This window comes from Marmota monax, unplaced genomic scaffold (genome assembly GCF_021218885.2).
Source record: "Marmota monax isolate L192 unplaced genomic scaffold, Marmota_monax_Labrador192_F-V1.1 WCK01_AAM20220418_F8-fsc00005, whole genome shotgun sequence".
Taxonomy (NCBI): Eukaryota; Metazoa; Chordata; class Mammalia; order Rodentia; family Sciuridae; genus Marmota; species Marmota monax.
In genome coordinates, this window is record NW_026692254.1 from 3530574 (window position 1) to 3543097 (window position 12524).

Genomic DNA, 12524 nt, shown 5'->3' on the forward strand with positions numbered 1-12524 from the left:
TCCTAGATGAACTGTTTTTCAGTATAATTCACTTCTTTTGTAATCCTATATATTTTACTTGAAACATAATTTGAGAAAGGGGCACATAGGCTTGGCCAGGAGCCCACAGCACACAGAAACAAATGCTTTGACTTTGAACCTACTAGTATTTGTGAAGTACTATTAATTTTTTTTTAACCTGTAGGCAAAAATAAATACAGCAATGAGCTACTTTTCTTGCATCTTTCCTTCCTTCTCAGGAATTGAAACTAGAGGCACTTAATTTGAGCCATATTCCCAGCACTTTTTTTTTTTTTTTCAATTTTTTATTTTGAGACAGTGTCTGGCTAAGTTGCTTAGGGCCTCCCTAAGGTGCTGAGACTGACTTTGAACTTGCAGTCTTCCTGCCTCAATCTCCTGAACCCACTAGGATTATAGGAGTGCGCCACCATGCCTGGCTGAAGTTTTATAGTTCATGAAATTTTAGAACTAAGTTTTAGTAGTCATCAACTGGATCTTATTATAAATAAAGACTCTCAGACTACTCCAGATACTACAGAGACTGTACAGACTCAGCAGATGATTACTGTGTACATTGAAGTTTGATAATAACTGATCTAACAAGTGCCCATAAATTATAGCTGAAGCATCTAAAATAATGCAGAAATGTTGAATGCGGTGACCAAGGTAACATAGCTAGTTAGTATAGGAGCTTGGATGGACTGTGTTTCCCATGATTGGGGTGCTTTAATTTCATGTTCTATTCTTTTGGTCTCCAAACTGTTAACAAAGTATAATTAGTTAAGGATTATTCTGTCATTTTTCCATCCCACTAGTAGTATTTATTCCAGATTTCTAATTCACCTACCAAAATATCAAATGTAAAAGCAGCCAGCTTGCGGAGAGGAAATGTGATGGCATCAGGAGAAAGGAAGTGAGAGGAAGGGAGGTGCCTTGGGCAGGGGGTGGGGAACAGGACAGGACAGGCTGTAGGAGTAGCATTCCTTGCCTTCTCAGTCTGTCTGATGGTTTTAGTTTTACTCTATGAAGAATCTAGGGACTAGTTGTTTAAACTTCCCATTTCTTCCATATCAGTGCTATTTCAAGATGGTACTATGCCTGAGGTATAACAGTTTTAAGTATATTCATTGAATCTAACATACACTTTACCTGATGGGATATTTATTATTTTCACAGGCAAAATTTGGTATATAATATATACCAAAGAAAGAGAACCACAGTACTCTAATAATTGAAGCCTCTAAAGCCACCACAGTGGAAATTAAGGATTGAGCACTTGGCAAATTGAATCCATCTCCTGATCACCATCCTGACTCTGCCTTTCCAGCCTTCTCCTCAGAGTCTAGTCATTGTGGAGTATGCATGATTGATCCTGTGCTGGCCCCCATGCCCTCCTCCTGAATGCTGCTATGACTGCCTGGAAAGGTCTCTGTGGCCTCTAGCCTTGTTTGTGGAATTAACTTTTAGCTGGTGTCCTTGCTATATAGTTATCTTCCTGTTCTTCCCTTATGCATAGCTTCATATACTTTCAAAAACAAAACTCTAGTCTTCTCTCTCTCTCTCTTTTTTTTTTTAAACATTCAAGGTCTCCAAACTGCTGAGCTTGCCATTGGAGGTGTTTTCCACCTGAATCTAGGTGGAGTCCAGTCCCCCCCCCGCCCCCCCATATCGTATTTACTGGTTCTGTTTGTCAGGAACTGTTTTTCTTTTTCTTTCAGTCCCTTTATTATGGAGCACTTTAGTCAGCTTCCACACTCACACTACCTGGTGAAATCCTCCCTGTCTTAATTGTGGTGGTATTCCTTTCCCTCTCCACCCTGTCATGTCCCTGCAGTTTAAGCTCTATCCTCTGGACACTTCCTTCTGTTGGAGTTAATCAAGGAATAATGAATGTACTACAGAGTAGCCAAGTATTAAATATTAAAGCTTTTTTTATTATTAATGTTTTAGCTCTTAAACCTCTAGGATGGTCGGTCTCCTCAGTTATAACTTTTCTTCACCTTTTTAGTTCTCTTGGGTCCTCAGTCTGTGTTTCTACCCATTTCTTCAGGCTGCTAAAATGCTCAGAGAGCCAGTTTTCAAGCCCAGTCTGCTTTCAGTCATTCTCAAATTCTGCAGTTTTTGGTATTGATGACCTCCCTCCTTAAAATGTTCTACCTTAGCTTCTAAGAGACTATTTCCCACCCTGGTTTTTTGGTGGTGGTGTTTTTGTTTTTAACTTTTTGATAATTTCTTCTTAGTCACCTCGATTGATGTCTCTGTTCCTGTTTGCAGTTTGTGCCTCCTGGGACGTGGACCACTCCAAAATATGTATGGGGCAGTCTTCCTGTGAGATCCATTGCTGGCTAACCCTATCTGCATAGATGTTGGGCCCAGTCTTCAGACTGAGTGTGTCATACTGCTGTACCATTTTCCCTTCTGTTCATATCTCACAATCTAGTCACAAAGCTAAAAAGTTCTGAACCTTCTTTACTACTGCCCCTTCCTGTCTTCTGGTTTGACCTTGCCAGGAACATCTTCGCATTTATTTTCAGCTTCATTCCTATAGTCGAGAGCTTTCTCCTGGATATTAGTGATTGTTTCAGAATTGGTCTGCCTGCTTCCAGTTTGTCCTTCACAATCTTCAGTGTTAATTTCTTTCAGCACAGTCTTCTATCAGAAACCTCTACAGGTTGCACTTCTGATAATAAAATCTCCTTCTTACTGGGGCTTTTGAAATGCCTTTAAGTTAAAGCCATATTTGGCTAAGATTTAGCTGCATTATAATTACAGAATGCACACTTTTTATTTTCAGTTGCCACCGTATGATTAATTCAATTTAACTTCCAAATCAGAATTTAGAGTGTTTGGGGGATCCTAGGTATTGATAGATATATTCAACTATATTTAAAAATTGGTGTTGGTTAAATGAGACTTAGAAGCCAACATTGTAGAGTAGGGAGTGAGTTAGAGAAATGGGGTCTGTTTCTAGTTTTTCATTAGTTTTTCTTTCTCGGATCATTGTATTCACCTCTTGGCAAAATTAAAAAAAAATTTTTGATATAGGAATTGAACCCAGGGGTGCTCTACCACTGAGCTATATCTCCAGCCTTTTCATTATTTATTTTGGGACTGGTCTTGCTAAGTTGCTGAGGCTGACCTCGAACTTGTGATCCTCCTTCCTCAGCCTTCCAGTCACTGTATGTACACCACCACACCTGTGCAAAATAAAGACCCTTAATTTAAATTGTAAAGATCAGAAAAATACTATTCTTACAAAATACTATTAAAAATAGTATTAAAAATATTATTACTTACAAAATACTTTTTTTTAAATGTAGTAAGAATGTACATGTGATAAGAATGTAATAGTAATGTAATAAGATTGCGTAGGTTTTATTAGACTAGATAGTCTTAATTTTCTGAATCTGCTACTTCCTTAATTTGAAGGGTAATGTTCATTTATATAAAAGTGTGGGGTTTTTTTAGACACGATTGAAGTGATCATGATTATGTGTGGTTTAGGTTAGATGGGATTGGAGTATATTTAGCACTCTTTTAATGAATGATTAAATAGCCTAATTGCCTTCATATTAAGTAAATGCTAGGATCTCAGTATATCCTTCTCTCCCCCCAGAATTCTTTCATGTTTTTTTTTGTTTTGTTGTGTGCTATACTAGGGAAGGGATGCAGGTTTTGATGCATACTAAGCAAGTGCTCTACCACTAAGCTACTTTCCTAACCCTTTATAAATTTTTTTGAGACTAGGTCTTGTTAAGTTGTCCAAGCCAGCTTTGAACTTTAGATCCTTCTGCCTCAGCCTCCCAGTAGCTGGGATTATAGACTTGTACTACTCTTAGTGACAGTTTTGTTGAGATACAATTCACATTCAGTGGTGTTTTTTCTCCATTATATTCAAGAGTTGTGATCCATCATCCCTGTCAAATTCTAGAACATTTTCATCACTTGCAAAGGAAACCCATATCCATTAGCAATCATTCCCCATTTGTCTCCTTTTCAGCCCCTGGAAACTACTAAACTTCCATTTCTTCATTTTTATTTCATTGTATGCATGTACACAAATATTCACAGCATCATTACTCATAAGACCAAAAATGAAAATAATACTAATGTTCATCAAGTGATAAATGTTCATTTAAAAAAAATCTATCACTTGATGAACATTAGTAGTATTTTCTTTTTTGGCCTTATGAGTAATGATGCTGTGAATATTTGTGTACAGTTTTATGGGCAAGTTTTCATTTCTCTTGTGTATATACCTAGGAGTAGAATTCTTAGGTGGTATGTTATTCCATGTTTAACTTTTTAAGAAACTGCAAAACTGTCCAAGTGCCTGCCCCATTTTACAATTCTGTTATAGTGTATAAGGGTTACAAATTCCCCACAGCCTAACACTTGTCCTTTTTTTTTTTTTTTTTTTCTTTAAAGCCATCCTAATAGATATGAAGTGGAATTTCTTTGTACTTTTGATTTGTGTTCCCTTTTTTATGGATGATAGTATGTTTTATTATAATTATTAGCACATTAATTGCTCAAATTAATGGGATTCATGGTGATATTTCCACACATGCATGCATCATGCACTGATCATGTCCATCCATCCTTCTATCCTCCCTCTCCTTTCTCCTTCCCTACTTTCCTAATTCCTGATAATTCCATTTTCAGATCTTTTTAAAAAATATTTAGTTTTTAGTTATAGGTGGACACAATATTTTATTTTTGTGTGATGCTGAGGATCGAACCCAGTGCCTCACACATGCTAGGTGAGCACTCTACCTCTGAGCCACAACCCAGCTTCTCAGATTTTTTTTTCCAAATTTCCACATATGAAAGAAAATATGCAATACTTGTCTCTCTGTGACTGGCTGAACATGATGTCTTAACATGTTTCTCTTAACATATCTTCAAATTCCACCCATTTTGCTGCAGATGACTAGATTTCATTCTGTGGCTGAATAATATTCCATTGTGTATATATTATTATATATTGTGTATATCTTATTTTCTTTAGCCATTCATATGTTCAGGGGCAGCTAGACTGATTCCATATCTTAGCTGTTATGAATAGTGTGTTAATAAACATGAGCATGCAAGTATCTCTTTTGTATGCTGACTTCATTTCCCATAGATATATACACCTAACTAGGAGAGGGGTAACTGGATAATATGGTAGTTATACTTTTACTTTTTTGAAGAACCTCCATACTGTTTTCTATAGTAGCTGTACTAATTTACATTTCTACCAACATGCTTGCCAGCATTTATATTTTGTTCTGGTAATAGCCATTCTAAATGGGGTGAGGTGGAATCTTATTGTACCCTACTGACTACTGATATTAAGTAGTTTTTCCATATGCTTATTAGGTATATTTGTATAGCATCTTCTTTGTAGAAATGCCTCTTAAGATCCCTTGATCATTTGTTGATTGGGTTATTTTTCTTTTTTATTGTTGAATTTATTTCTTTATATATTCTAAATATGTATTGCTTATATGAGTTGCAAATCTCTAGGTTACCTCGTCTTTTTTCATGCATCTTTGTTTCTTTACTTTATAAATTTGGGGTATCAATATTTTTCATATTTTAGTGTTTAAACTCTGTTAAATTTGTAACTCCATAGTTCCTGCTTTAGTAAAGCTGACATATGAACCAAAGTAGTTAATGAGGCATAAAAAATATGGATAAAGTTAATATAAATATCACATTTCTTAAAGAACATGCAAGAATTAAAAACTGGTTTAAGATTTTGTTTAACTGTTCTTCATTCCAAAATAGCAAGTATAACATGATAAAAGGTTATGTTTGGGGCCAATGTAGAACCAAGTTAAAGCTGTTCTCTTTGTTATTAGCAATAAGTATTCATCTATTCTATTCTTAGAACTTAGAGATTTTCTAAGAGAAATATTAATAGCAAGTGATGAATATGTTTCTGAATGTTGATCACATAAATTTGAAATGTGAGTGCAGCAAAGACCTTTAAATAATTGTTATTTTGTTAGAGAAAGAGAGGCTATAGGAATGGAGTTTTTCCAGCCCAGCAGCTCTAACCATCTGCTCTGCATTATGAAAGAAATTTTAGGTGTTACTAATATGCAAACTGGGAAATGATCAGCTCCCAGTCAAGGTTTTAAGAAACATGTATGAGAATAATAGAATCCAGCAGTTTAAGAAATATTTACTTTTAGATTTCAAGCGAGGAGAGGATGTTATGGGTGAAATCTCCTTATATTTCATGTAATGGTGATGAATGGCTTCTGCAATGTATGTAAGCTTTAAATAAAGTTTGATATCTGAAAATAGTAGTAATACTACTCTTGGTTTTTTTTATTAGATGATAAATATAATTTAAAAGATGTAAGAATATTTCAGTCTACATTTGGCATAATAAAAATTGCAAGGCTCTTTCTCATTTGTCATCATAGGCCTCAGGAGTGCAAGTGGCTGATGAAGTATGTCGCATTTTTTATGACATGAAAGTTCGGAAGTGCTCCACACCAGAAGAAATCAAGAAAAGAAAGAAGGCTGTCATTTTTTGTCTCAGTGCAGACAAAAAGTGCATCATTGTTGAAGAAGGCAAAGAGATATTGGTTGGAGATGTTGGTGTTACCATAACCGATCCTTTCAAGCATTTTGTGGGAATGCTTCCTGAAAAAGATTGTCGTTATGCTTTGTATGATGCAAGCTTTGAAACCAAGGAATCCAGAAAAGAAGAATTGATGTTTTTTTTGTGGTAAGCATGTTAGAAATATGGAGTCTCTCTAAATCTCAGAGCTGGTCTCTTACTGTGAGCACTTAACCAATTCTGGAACCAAAGTAATTTTTAATCAAGCTGTTTGTAGTCATGATCATTTAAATTTTGTTTATAAAATTTCATAAGGTCTTAGCTGAATTGATGTTTTTAGAACCAAAACTAAAATTTAACCTACCTTTGTCTACTTCTAATTGACATTTTTTGGGGGTGGAAAAGAGCAGGAAACAGGTTTCTATGGATCCTCTAAACTCACTGCTTTGTAAGATAAAATTTTCTTCTATTTCTTCAACCAACATGCCATGCTAAGAATCAGACTCCCACTTGTTTTGTTTTGTTTGGTACTAAGGATTGAACCCAGGGGCTCTCTACCACTGAGTTACACTGGGTATGGCTGGTAAGGGCCATACCCAGTGCTGATGATTATGTGTCCTAAAATATGGCAGCTGAGTGGAATCGTGTAATGGCTCAAAAGTATTTTGCAATACTCTTTTTGATATTTTGGTAGTGTGATATAGAGCCAGGCCTGAGGCTTGGTGATAGAGACAGAAAGAGGGCATTCATGTATGAACAGTCTGAGGATGATGAGGTTTACCTGCCCATTATTGATATTTCTGTTGTTTTTCAATGTTGCTGGTAAAGAAAGTGTTGTAAAGCATACTCAGCTTCCTCCATATGCTTGCATTCATGAGGAGGAAGGCACTAAAATTTGGGAAATACAAGAATAATGCTAATATTGACAAATAAGACATTTATTACTGACTAGCCATTAGTTTAAAAGAACTCTTTGAAAGCTCCATATTGAATCTTGAGATTACATGTGCAGATTTAATTTTTTTTAAGAGAGTTATCAAAACTTAGGGCTGATCCCCATTTTGGTAATTGAACATGTATTATGCTAGACTAAAATGGAAAACTAATAGCTATGTGGTCAGAATCTGCCATCGGAATAGATATAAATGAAAGGAATGAGGAGAGTTAAGAAGGACATTTGTACTCAATTTATAATTTATTTCTTTAAGAAAGCAGTCTGAAGCACAAATGCCAAAATGCTAGCATTTTAAAACTCTGGGTGGCAGATACTTGACTTACAGGTTTTTCTCTGTACTTCTATGTATTTTGAAACTTTTTTCATTAGAAAACCTGTCAAGGGGCTGAGATTGTGGCTCAGTGGTAGAGCGTTCACCTAGCATGGGCGCAACCCGGGTTCGATTCTCAGCACCACATAAAAATAAAGGCGTTGTGTTGTGTCCATCTACAAAAAAAGATTCTCTCTCTCTCTCTCTCTCTCTCTCTCTCTCTCTCTCTCTCTCTCTCTCTCCCTCTCCCTCTCCCTCTCCCTCTCTCTCTCTTTCAAAAAAAAAGAAGAAGAAGAAAAAGAAAACCTGTCAAAATCTTGTATGAGTATTTGCCTAAACTCAAGCCTTTGTTATAAAACATGAAAAAAAATATTTTAAAGAAAACAATTTGGGTTATATATCGTTACCCAGTGTTGGTTCTTTTATTATGGTAACATTAATCTGATTCTTTTTTGTGTGTGTATGTGGGGGTATTGGGGATTGAATCTAGGGGTACCTATCATGGAGCTACATCTGTAGTCCTTTATTTTTTCTTTTGAAACAGAGTCTTGCTAAGTTGCTGAGGTGGCCTTGAACCTGTTATCCTCCTGCCTCAGTCTCCCAAGTCACTGGGATTGTAAGCATGTGCTCTACACCTAGCTCATCTCTACCCTTTTTATTGTCTATTTTGAGACAGTCTTGCTAAGTTGCTGAGGATCTTGCTAAGTGTTTGAGGCTGTCCTTGAACCTGGAGTGTTATCCTCATGCCTCAGCCTCCTGTGTAGCTGGGATTACAGGTATCTATCACTGTATCTGGCTTCCTCATTAGTTTGATTCTAAATCAGTGATTCTTTTTTTCTACCAGAGCCTCTCTATTTTTCTTAACTCTGGTCAACTTGAATGCTTTTCCATATGCCTATATTTCTAACAGTTATGCTCTGAAGAGGTGGAGAAATAGAAAAATTCTTTCAGGAGATTCACAGATGCAGATTAATAAAATGTAAGCTATACTTTCTCTAAATCCAATTTTTCATTTTTGGCATCTTTCTGTCTAGGGCACCAGAATTAGCGCCTCTGAAAAGTAAAATGATCTATGCGAGCTCCAAGGATGCAATCAAAAAGAAATTTCAAGGTATGGACTAGCTTTACCTCTAGATATTAAAGATAAGATGTTCTCCCAGAATAGGGATGCAACTTTTCTAAGAAACACCTCATTTTGTTTGGATAGCTTTAGGCACAAAGTTGGGGGAGACCTTTGCTTGTTTTAAGGGGGAAAAAGAAAATAAGCTGGAACCTGGCTCTCAGAGGGACTTTTGCTTTGGACTGGTCCATTGAGACTCCAGGGCCCATGTTAATAACTCCATTCTTCCAACATTGTCTGTATATTATTTGTTCAGGCTGCTTTTAAAGGTTTGGTTTGGTTTTGTTTTGCTGGGGATTGAGCCCATGGCCTGATGAACAGTGGGCAAGCACTCTACCACTGAGCTACATCCCCAGCTCTACAGACTGGTTTCTCATGCAGCAAGTGGGAATTAATTGATTTACATTGGTCATACTTAATATATCAGTTTGCTATTGCCTATGAATGTAGTTGATACAATAAATTAGCAAAAGGAAATGTTCATAAATGTGAAGAATGCTTTTATCTCTGACTTTACTATCAAATGGTATGATTTTAAGTAATTAATTCATCTGTGTCCAAAGGAAAGTACACTCACTCCATGAGCTGGCCAGTTATATTTGACTTGCCACTGGCCACTGGGTGATTGGGGTCCAGAAGAGATGGCCTGGCCAGATTTCAGCCAGGAGGAAGTGTTGGTATGGTGGACAGAGCATGGAGCACGTGGCCAGAGGCCTGCAAGGAGAGCTAAGCTTGTTGTCTAACTGCTTTGTAACCATGGGCAGAACTGCCTCACTTCCATGGGCCTTGATTCCCTCAGTTTTAGACTGGGAGCCTTGGTCTGAGTGTTTGCCCTGCCACCTCTCTGCCGTAGCTATCTCTAAACAGCTGAGTGAGTCAAGGTCTCGAGGGCTTGCCCAGTATTGGTTTTGTTTGTTTTTCTGTGATTGATTCTTACAAACTTGCAGTAGAACAGGTTTGCCCCAATATGTTTTACTTAGCTAAGAAAACAAAATTTTTACTTCCTTTCTGGAACCCTCCTGCTGCATACTTCGTGCCTTGTCAAGTTCTTCATGCATTTGGCTTGATGTTGGGGTGTCCCCAGAAGCATGTTCACTAGTCTGTTAACTGGCCTCTTCTAACGATTCCTTGGCTTTAATACTTCTACAGTGAAATCAAAAAATAGTCAGCATGGGTTCCTCATGGTCCTTATTTTGCATTTTTTTTCATTGAAAGGAATTGCTGTGTGGACTTGATTTGTTGATAGTAAATGACAGTCATCTTTGTAGCAGTGGGAACCAATTGGTTTACAATGGTCATACTTAACAAATGTAATTTCTTCTAGTGAAACTGTCACTGGCTTTCTCAGATCAGTCCTGTGTGGTCCATAAGCCAACTTGCTTGAAAATGGTCTTGAAATGATGGAATAATAGTGCAGCTATTTAAAATGTAGTAGCTGTCTTTACAGAGAAACCACTGTATGCAATTTTGTAATTGAGCTTGTTCTGTAGTAGGGTGATGTAATTTTTCTAAGAAAGCCATCAGCATCACGTTTTACATAGTTTTCATTGCAGTAGATTTCTTATGTAGTATAATACCACTAGAGAGCTAGCTGTTTTCTGTAGCAAAAGTGATGTTATTGGTAATTTTCTCACTTCAGTACAGTTGCTGAAATCAACTGTGCAATCAAAACATATAATTCTTATTTTTACGTATATTTTAGAAATTAGGAAAAAACTTTATTACTTGCCCTGCCTTTTTTTTTAACTGACGTATAATATATCTGTAGAAAAATATGCATCATAAATTATTGTAGAACTCCATGGATTCTTATAGACTGAACATAATGTTGTTTTTTTATTTAATATCAGCACCTCAGAAGCCCCCCTTGAGGACTTCCGTTTATAACACTAACCTCCTACCCCTGCCTCCACAAGGTTGCTTCTAACAGCCAGAGTTAGCTCAGGCTGATTTTGTATTTATTCAAATGGAACCATACAGAATATATGCTTGTTGTTCTGGCTTTTTTCAGTCAACATCATCCATTTTGATGCCTGTGGTTACTTACTTCTTCTCATTATAGTATTATGTGGTTTTTAAATACCACAGTTTATCCATATTAGAAGTGGCCTTTAAAAATGGTTCGCCATATTAGATAAATAATTAAGCTGCTGAGGCTGGGGTTGTGGCTAAGAGGGAGAGCACTCCCCTAGCGCGTGTGAGGCCCTGGGTTTGATCCTCAGCACCACATAAAAATAAATAAATAAAACAAAGGTATTGTGTCCAACTACAACTAAAAAATATAAAAAATAAAAAATAAGCTGCTGATGTGATTCTAAATAGAATTGTTTTTCTTCTCTAGGCATAAAACATGAATGTCAAGCAAATGGGCCAGAAGACCTCAATCGGGCTTGTATTGCTGAAAAGCTAGGTGGATCCTTAATTGTAGCTTTTGAAGGATGCCCTGTGTAGATGATCATTCAGTGCCACAAATTGAAAGCTTCCATGTTCAATGTTATCCTCTTGCTATATAAGGGAAGTGAATATATTTAGGCCAGGGTCTCACTGAGGGGGAGCTGTTTTGTCATCTTTTAGAGTAAACAGAATATTCTATAAACATGTGCAAACACAGCCCTAAATAAATTTAGAATCTAAAAGGCTTATTGGTATGAAATTAAATTTTTATTGGCCAAATGCCTGTTTTGATGAATTGACTTTTAAAGATTTTCGTAAGCTCAGGAATTTTAATAATGCATTTCACAAAACAGTACAAAGCCATGTGAAGAGAATTATTGTATGTTTGTTAACCTTAGCAGTTACTTTGGGGTTTTTTGGTTAGAGAATTGGTGATAATCTAATTATCATTTTGGCCCCAAATTATTTTAAATTCTCTATTCTTCCTTGACTTAAACAGAATAATGGGATATAATTTTTGCTGTAACATGTAATAACACTAATACACTAATTAACAGTAAGACTAAGGTAGTCTTTTAATTCTACTTAATGTGTAATGGAGACTATCAAATTGTCCACGTGTAATTCACGCTGATCTTGCAAAGCACTGTTTCAGTCACATCATTGAAAAAGAGGAAGCAGCCCTTCCTTGTACCTGAGGTGAACTTGCAGCCCACTAGTTGGGATACTGTTTTGAGAGTGACCTTGCATCTTGGAAATCATGGTATGTCTTCTGGAGAAGGTGCATTGTCTCCTAACAACTAATTATAATGCAAATTAGGGCTCCATTGTAATCTGCTTTGTTCATGAAAATGATAAAACAGTATATTGATAAGCTAGGACACCTGCAGTATCTGTTTCCTTCAGAGCTTTGCTGCATCTGATTCAATAAGATGTAGAAGAACACTGAATATGTTTCCTCTGGAACCTGGGAGAACCAAATTTCCTAGAGCAGTTTGTTGACTGTGTGGAGTGGGGTGCAGGTACCATGGATGAAACTCTTAGGGAGCCACCACCCAATGACACTTGGAAGTGATTGTCATTAATATCACAGGCATAACACTTTGAAAAATGTAGAGATGCACAGTTGAACTTAGAAGTAGCAGTTACTGGCTTATGTAATAAAGGAAGCATTTTTAACTTA

General features: G+C 36.6%; 1 protein-coding gene across 1 annotated transcript in view; it reads left to right on the plus strand.

The window, feature by feature from the left end:
• Dstn (destrin, actin depolymerizing factor) overlaps positions 1-12524 on the plus strand; it is a 30597-nt gene extending 18073 nt beyond the window's left edge. Inside the window, exons 2-4 of the mRNA XM_046434507.2 lie at positions 6423-6730; positions 8862-8938; positions 11289-12524. Of these exons, the coding sequence (XP_046290463.1) occupies positions 6423-6730; positions 8862-8938; positions 11289-11398 (495 nt within the window). The 3' untranslated portion in view covers positions 11399-12524. The remainder of the gene's footprint in view (positions 1-6422; positions 6731-8861; positions 8939-11288) is intronic.